Source organism: Arachis ipaensis, chromosome B09 (assembly GCF_000816755.2).
Source record: "Arachis ipaensis cultivar K30076 chromosome B09, Araip1.1, whole genome shotgun sequence".
In the NCBI taxonomy this organism is placed as follows: Eukaryota; Viridiplantae; Streptophyta; class Magnoliopsida; order Fabales; family Fabaceae; genus Arachis; species Arachis ipaensis.
The window spans coordinates 77,001,496-77,010,786 of NC_029793.2; the positions used below are offsets into that span (position 1 = coordinate 77,001,496).

The 9,291-nt window shown below is 39.7% G+C and overlaps 1 protein-coding gene across 1 annotated transcript; it reads left to right on the forward strand.

Annotated features, from left to right (window-relative positions):
• Positions 4,817–5,722, forward strand: LOC107615607. The gene has a single exon (XM_016317658.1). It carries the CDS (start codon positions 4,817–4,819, stop codon positions 5,720–5,722), a length of 906 nt encoding a protein of 301 aa, XP_016173144.1.

Genomic DNA, 9,291 nt, shown 5'->3' on the forward strand with positions numbered 1-9,291 from the left:
AAGTACGAGCCATTTCCCACTTACTCTTAAAGCCGCAGAGAGCTCTAAGCTGGCCATCTGTTCAAGCAAACCATATTCAAGTGGAAAAATAAAGCTAAAGGTTAAGGATTGTACCCACTTAAAACTTGTATTGGGTGGTAATGGCCTTGGGATAGGTGGTTCCAGTGGTTCTGTGAGTTCTACTCCCTTGTGCTCTTCTGTGAAATTCTCCACTTCCTTGCAAGATTCTTCAAATGTATCCATGTCCTGATCAAAGCCATCTATGTCTTCCTCATCACTTAAGTCATAGACTGGAGGTTGAGAGAAATCTACCTCCGTATCATCTTCGTATTCACTTGGGGAAGATTCTTCGATCTCAGAGAATTCACTTGCGGATGCAAGCTCATTACTAGGAGAACTTGACTTGTGACTATCATCATCAAGGAAATTTGCTTCTTGGGTTATTCTGTCTAGTTCTTCAAGAAGGACTTGCTCTGGGGATTGTGCACAATCCTCCTTAGCATCAATTGTAACATCCTTGATAGAATGCTCCACAATTCTGGATTCCCATGGAGGGTCAGCGTCTCCTAAGTCTTCAACCAACTCTTCTTCTTCAATAATGACAGCTTCCTCTACTTATTCCAGTACGAAACCATGCTCTGTCTTGTCTACTGGAGTTTCTAGTATCTCCTTCATACTACGCTCTTCGTTAGATTGTCCACATGGGGCTGTGGGATGTCCTTGAATGTTCGAATGTCTAGAAGATAATTGACTTACTGCTTGCTCCAGTTGATGAAGGGTTGTTTGAAGTCGATTTACTGTTTTCTTGAGGCGAACCTCTGATTCTTGGGGTGATAGATTTGGATATGGCACAGGGGGAAGTGGTGGTGTTTGGGAGTGATTAGATTGGAACTGGGGTAAATGAGGATCATGTGGTGGCGAATGGTGAAAAGGAGCTTGTGAGTGTGGTGGTTCGAAGTTACGTTGAGAGGATGGCCTATAAGCACAGGGTGGGGCTTGTTGGTAACTACAAGGTTGTCCACCATGTCTATTTGCTTGGTATGCATTGTGGAATGGTCTTTGTCCATGATATCTTGGAGGGTGTTGTTGCCTAAAGGGTTGATCAGATCCTCTTGGCACCATCTATCTTTGATTGCTCTGACCTTGATGCATATTCCTGTTATAACTTTCATACCTTTCAATAACATTAGAACCAAAATCAAAGCGAAAGGGGTGAGAATTCATAGTAACTAAAAAGAAATAAAGAGGGGAAAAATAAAGACAAATAAACAAGCAAAAGAAAAATATTTACAATAACCAATAATAAGGCACACGATTGGAGTTCTCCGGCAACGGCGCCATTTTGACGTTAGGATTTTTGCCGGTAAAGAATTTCATAAAAATAGTCGCGTTGTAGATATAGTCTCTAAACCAACAGAAATCTCTTCGTACAAACGTTTTGGTTGTCACAAGTAACAAACCCCTAAATAAATTGATAACCGAAGTATTCAAACCTCAGGTCGTCTTCTCAAGGAACTGCAGGGAAATATGTTCTTATTATTGGTTATGGAGATTGTAAATTAGGGTTTTGAGAATGAGGAGTGAATAGTTTAATTATCAATTAAAGTAAATGAAGAACAAGTAAATAAATAGATGACTGTAAATAAACTTTTGGCAAGGTATGAGAAATTAGAGGTCCTATCCTAGCTATCCTTATCAATGATGATGAGAATTGAATCTTAATTCCACTTTGTTAACCTTTACTAAGATAAAGGAAAGTCAAGGGATTAATTGGTTTGATCTTCGAATCCTATCTATTTCCTAAGAAAAGATTGGGATTATTGAATTTCAGTTTAATTAACAAAGATAACAACTATCATTCATGTTTGAGTTTGATAACTCCTGAGTTACTGATTTCTTAACCAAGACTAAAAGGAGAAAAATAAATCTACTGGAATAAAAATGCCTTCAGATGGGAATAACAATAATGTAAATAAAAGAAAAGCAATAATAAACTGAAATACCTCAAATAACATTAATTCAAAAGAGTAATCTGTAACATGGAAGAATTCATAAATTAAATTGCAACATCAAATAACCAACTAAAGTAATGGAATGAATAAAAAGTAAAAGGGAAGCTTAAATTAAAGGAACATTGAACCTGGGATCGAGAGTCACTCCTAAAACTAAGAGAAATCCTAAATCCTAATCCTAAGAGAGAAGAGAGGGAGAGAACCTCTCTTTTTAAACTAAATCTAAATCATGAAAACTAAACTAAAGTGGAGTCTCTTTGAATGGATGCATTCCCCCACTTTATAACCTCTGGTCTATGCCTTCTGGACTTGGATTTGGGCCAAAAAGGGCTTCAGAATTCGCTGGGAGCATTTTCTGTAATTTCTGGTGCGTGGCCTCTGTCACGCGTCCGCGTGGGTCACGCGGTCGCGTTATTCGGAGTTTTCCTTGTCACGCGGTCGCGTCAGTCATGCGGCCGCGTCGCTGCTTCTTCGCGCTTGGCATGCGGCCGCGTCGCCCATGCGATTGCGTGGATGCCAGTTTCTTCAAAAACTCCGTTTTATGCTTTCTTTCCATTTTTGTATGTTTCCTTTCCACCCTTTAAGTCATTCCTGCCTTAGAAGATCTGAAACTACTCAACACACTAATCACGGCATCGAATGGAAATAAAGGTAATTAAAATAATAAATTTTAAAGCATATGAAACATGTTTTTCACATACATCACATAATAAGGAAGGGAAAGTAAAACCATGCAATTAATATGAATAAGTGGGTGAAGGATTGAATAAATTACTCAGATTAAGCACAAAATATATCATAAATATGGGTTTATCACGCACGCACACTTGGCTGATTCGGTCTTGTGCGTACGCACGCTTGCTTGTGCGCACGCACACCTTGCTGTGTGTGCTTTTCCTTGTTTTCTTCATGTGTTCTCCCTTCTACATGCCTTCTTCCACTTTTGCTTAGCCAATCTTGCCAAAATGACCTGAAATCACTCACAAAACATATCACGGCTTCGAATGGCATAAAAGTAGAATTAAATTAATCGATTTAAGCACAAAAATGCATGTTTTCACATTTACGTCCAAATTAGGGGTGTTTGAAAAGTATGCTATTTTGGTGCTTAAGTGTGAGTTTATGTGATGAAATCCATCCAAATCTAGCTAAAATATATCGAAAATATGGACTCATCAATTCTCTCACACTTAAACAATAGCATGTTCTCATGCTAAACCAACAAAGAGAATGATCAAAAAGGGTAATCAACTTATTGAATGCAACTATCTATATGCATGCAATGTATACTATATACTATACCTATATATCTATCTATATTATAATTTCCTATGAAATTGATGAAAACTAACAATTAAATTTCCAAGCAAGATTACGGACATATAGGGCAAAGCAAGCAAATAATCCAATGCAAGCAAAATCTAGAGAATTGATTCAAGACATCAAAATGAAGCAACTTGCAAGAATACATGATGAGGGGTATGGAATCATAGAATTGAGTAATTGAACCCACACTAGATGTGTATATGCTCTCATCGCTAGGTGTTTAGGGTCAATTCACTCAAGTCCCCTCTAATCATGCTTTCTAGGAATTTCTTTTCATCTAGCAATCGGCAAGTAATTGATGCCTGAATGCAATTATCATGAGGACTTATTAGGGTTGTAATGAGGTTAGGGTCAAGGTAGGATAGATATGGCCGAGTGGACTAAATTGAATTAAATCCTTGATTAGTTTAAGTATCACACTCAACCTATATCAACTAAATCACAACAAAATGCATTCTAACCACTCATTACTTCTTTTCACTCACATTCATGCCTTAGTTTCTATTCAAAATACATATGCTTTCCTTATTCATTTTTTTTCTCTTTTCTTTGGGGCAACCTTTGTCCCTTCTTATAGAAGGGTGGAAGAAGAAAGAAGCAGCAACAGCAGGGAGAAGGGAGAGGAAGACTGCTGGCTGAACAGGGCATCCTTTCTCATTAACGCCTAGAGTGTGACCCGTGCGTACGCATAGAAAAGTGTGCGTATGCACACAAGCAGAAATTTGGGGCGTTCATACGCACAAGACGTGCGAGCGCTGCCGGCAGAGAGGGTTAAAAGACGTGTGCGTGCGCACGCACATAACAATTCTTTTTTTTTCTATGACAAATGTATATGGTTAAAGTAAATTGATACATTAATGTGCACTCATTTTCAAAATTTTCTATGAATACCCAAAAATAAACATTTTTTCTACCAATGTTTCCCAAAATTCCCCCATACTTAAATGTAACACATATCTCAACCTAAGCCAATCAAGGATACAATCCAAAGTAAATTATGGTTTTTCACTTAAGATTGTGATGTGATGCTATTACAAACAGTGGGGGTAAATAAGGCTCAAAGGGGTTAACAATGGTAGATGTAAAGGGTAGGCCATATGGGTAAAGTGAGCTTTTATCAAAGATGGCCTCAATCATGCTCAATGCAATTCAAAATATCAACACTGGAAATAAAGAATCAAGCAAAACCAAGATTACAATCATAGAAGAGATATATCACACAATGAACAAAATTAGTGGTTAAAACGTGTAACCACTCATTAAGGATCAAATCTCACAAGGTATTTGTTCTTTACTCTTCTATGTTCCATAAAGAATCATTCAAGCAAGTTTAAAAATAATTTTCCAAATCAATTCGATAGAACACCCTAAAGAAAAATTCTTGGAAAATTCTTGTTGTTTTTCACCAAAATTATTTCCTATATGTATGTATGATGTGATGGATGCAATTTCAAAAACTTCCCGAGTTCATGGCGGCGATGGCGAACCTGGCGAACACCATGGAAGCGAATGCTGTTGCGACTCTGCAAGTTGTGCAGAGGTTAACCCAACCGGCCAGAAGCAAAAACGACAATGGAGAAGGTGCTGAGGACAGCTTGAGAGGTGTTTCGAGAACTCTAGCTGCTTTTCGAAAAGCTGGCCCGCCGGTTTTTAATGGTTCGACAAACCATACTGAAGCAGACAACTGGTTCCATGCTGTGGAGCGTGCATTGCTAACTCAACATGTACCGTATGACAAGTTCGTAGAATATGTGACTTATCAACTAGTGGGAGAAGCTCAGCAATGGTGGCAAGGAGAGCGCCGACTGCTACACCAACCGAATGTGAACATTACCTTGGCGTTATTCGAGGAAGCTTTCTACAAGATGTACTTTCATGAGTCATTAAGGGAGGCCAGAGAATTGGAGCTCTTACAACTGAAGCAAGGGTCCATGACTATAGCAGAATACACCAACAAGTTTGAGGAACTCTGTAGGTTCTCGAGGATAAGTCAGGGTACTCCTGAGGGATGGAAATGCGTCAAATATGAAGTAGGGATGAGGGAAGATATCAGACGTGTTGTGGCCCCATTGGAGATAAGCAGATTCTCTGAATTGGTGGACAATGCGAGGGTTGTTGAAGAATATGCAAGGACGGTAGCCTCATCAAGGAACACTCATGGAGGGAATGCTAGTAGGGAACGCAACAATTACCATGGACCAAGGGGACAAAACATCAAGAGATATGGTAAAGGAAAGTGGTCAAGAGCTTACTCCCCTACTATAAAATATCAGAAATGTGGGAACTACCATCCGAATAAGCCATGCCAGTTGGGTAAGAAGCTATGTTACAAGTGTGGCACACCAGGACATTTGGTTAGAGATTGTCGGCACGGGAGGAACTGAGATGAGGCTCAGAATCAACAGTCAGGCCGTGTGTGTACTGTGGATGCATGTAATGTGACAGGGTCGGATCCTCCGACGAGAGTAAGCGTATGTCTTGAGTATTATATTTCCTGGACCTGAGGATAGTTTAGTTCTATCTTTTGCAAAACCGTCGTTAAGGTTACGAGAGCTTGGGGTTTTGTTGGGAGTAAACCATGGGGAAGAAGGATTATAGTGGCAGTAGCCGAGGATTTTGGACTTGGAATGATGAACGATCAGAGTGGATGTACCGGAATGGTTAACAGGTATGACTAGAAGTCTTGACGGTTCCCTGTGTGGGGCGATGGGTGCGGCTCAGCACTAGTGGCAACGGAAATACCAACTAACGTCCTTGCGATTTTTAACTATGATTTTTGCCGTTTTAAGATTTAGAGTGATTTTCAAATCTGGTTTGGTGCTTTGGTTTAACTGATTTGGTTTTGAAACTAGGATTTGAACTTTTGATCAAATGATACGATTTTAAAAGGAAAGTGAGTCCTAAGATTTTGTTGGCTTGTGATTTTGGTTGTAAATCTAACTTATCAAAATGGATTCAAATTTAAAGATTTCGATTTAAGGGTTTCAATGAATTTGGGAAAATCGTGCCTTAAAATGATTGATTTACAAATAAAAAGTTTTTGACTTAGAAGTATCGACTGACGCCTTTGCAGTTTTCTTAACTATGATTTATGTGGTTTTATGGTTTAGAATGATTTTTAATCTGGTTTGGAACTTTGGATTAAATTATTCGGTTTTGAATGTTAATCGGAACTCTTGATTTAAGAGATATGGTTTAAACGAACAGTGAGTTCTCTGGTTTTGTTCAATTGTGAAAATGGTTTCCAAAATGAAAAGTTTTAATTTAAGAAAATCATGATTTGAAGTAGTCAACTTTCAAGTAAACTATTTTGACTCCATTCAGAAAACTCAACAGTAATCTGGTCTAGAATGAACTGTTTTGAATGATTTGATTTTGAAACTAAAGATTGGAACTTTCGATCAAAAGATACGATTTAAAAAGGCAAAGTGAGTCCTAAGATTTTGTTCACTTGTGATTTTGGTTTGTAAATTTTAATTTAACAAAAGGGATTCAAATGGAAAGGCTTTGATTTAAAGGTTTCAATGAATTTAGGCAATTCATGTTTTAAAATGTTTGATTTACAAATAAACAATTTTTGACTCCTTTGATAAGGTTTTAACAATAGACTCATTTAGATTGAAGTTGTTTTAATGGTTTTGACAAATATTACAAAATCGGTATTTGGTTTAAGGAAAATTTTCAGATTCTTAATGACGATAATCAGAGTGACGCAACGGAAGTTGTATGTTAAGTTGTCAACGTATGAGTTCTGGAAGGAGGAAGTAGAGTTTTTAGGTCACACGATGAGCAAAGGAGGAATAACCGTAGATCCTTCTAAGATGGACACAGTGATGGAATGGAAAAGACCGAAAACAGTGACAGAAGCCAGGAGCTTCTTGGGTTTAGCCGGATATTACCGGAAGAACTTATTTTAACCAGTTGCAGATTTTAAGCACGTATAAGATGGAGATTTAGAGGGCTCAGCAAGAGGAGTGGAAGCTTCAGAAATTGTTCCAACTAGTTGGTGATAAAAGGCGTGAAGAATTCACTAAGGATGGTGAAGGATTGTGGAGATATAAGGGGAGAAATTGTTGACAGAGACTCACCACAGTGGATTTTCTATTCATCCCGGAAGTGCGAAGATGTAGTATGACTTAAAGACGATGTTCTGGTGGCCTGGAATGAAAGGTGATGTAGCTATAGTGGTATTCAAGTGTTTGACGTGTCAGAAGGTGAAGACAGAGCATCAGAAGTAGTCAGGAATGCTACAGCCTCTTGAGATTCCTCAGTGGAAGTGGGAAGGAATCGCGATGGATTTTTGTGACTGGTTTGCCGAGGACTAGATCAAGGTTTGATGTGGTTCGGGTGATCGTGGTTCGCTTAACCAAATTCGCTCATTTCTATCTACCGAGTGAACTGTTCTATGGAGGAGTTGGCGAGGTTGTATATAAAGGAGATAGTAAGGTAGCATAGAAGTGCTAGGTGGGAGACAACCCACCATGGTATGATCGTTCCTTTTGCAATTTTAATTTTATTTAGTCTTGTTTATTTTTAAGTTTTATTTTATTTTATTATTAAACCTGGAATCATGCATAGCATTCACATTAAGCATTGCATTCAGTTAAAAAAAAAATACACCTCCCATGCGATCGCGTCAATGGCGAAATACACTTCCCACGCGATCGCGTCCTCCACGCGGCCGCGTGACCTGGAAATCGGCATAAGGATCCAACGTTCAGAAAGTTGGGCTGGAATCATGTGGCCATTGTGCGTCTAGCACAAAATGGCCCACGCGATCGCATGCCCCATGCGATCGCGTCACATGCACACAACCAATCCCACGCGACCGCGTGAGCGACGCGATCGCGTCGCATGGATTGCACAAATCCCAAAAGGAGACAGAGAGTTACGCTGGAACGACGCTGGATTCGTGCGTTTAGCACAAATTCTAGCGACGCGATCGCATGCCCCAGGCGATCGCGTCCTACCCCCTTTTATCCCTTCCATGCGATCGCGCGACCCACGCGATCGCGTCAACCCCCATTTCACACCAGCCACGCAACTGCGTGCCCCACGCGTCCGCGTGGATTCGAATTTATAACCCCCAGGTCACACGAAACCCTATTATTGCGCCCCCCTGAACCCCCTCCCATCCCTTCTCTCTTCTCCAATCCAACCACCACCACCCAGTCACCACCACCGCCATCCCCAGACGCCGCCGCCACCTTTCCCCCCTTCCTCCCTCCCCTTCTTTCTCCTTCCCACCATCGAACTCGAACAGCCGTGCCGCCGTCACCACCACCGCCAGCCACCTTTCTGCCACTCTCATTCTACGGCCTTCCAGGTTCCGCAGAACGTCACCCTTTTATCTATCCGTAGTTAGTTCATATTTTTCTGTTTATGTTCACGTCTAGGCTAGTTAGATATGCATGCTGTAGTGGATTTTAGGTTGTTAGGTAGCCTAGGATGTGGTTAGTGAATTTAGGTCTGTTTAATTACGCCGTTCATGTTTATTGCTTTATGTTTTCGCAACCCTGCTGCTGCTATGATGTTCGTTCATATGCTGTAATTTCTTATTTCATGCTGCTCTTTACTCTGACTTTTCATGATCATACTCTTTATATGTAATTGCAGCTTTATTTTCGATTCATATGAACTATTCTGTGCTGTTTATTTTCTGGGACAGTCCAATTTTAGCCGGAATACTGCCCAAATTTCTGTAAAATATTTCCCTTCATGTCTTGGTTTTGGCTTTTTCAACTGTGCTTTCCTTATATTTCACCAAACCAATTCATGAATGCTTAGGCACGCATTCTTATTTTTTTGATCTCCTGGTTCTAAATTGCAATTTTGATGTTTGATTCTATTTTTTGTTATTTCTATATCTATCTAAATCATCATCCACTTGTTTTCCTTGTTTGGTTTTGAGTTACTTATCGCTTCTAATTGTGAATGCTTGTTACTTAAAAAA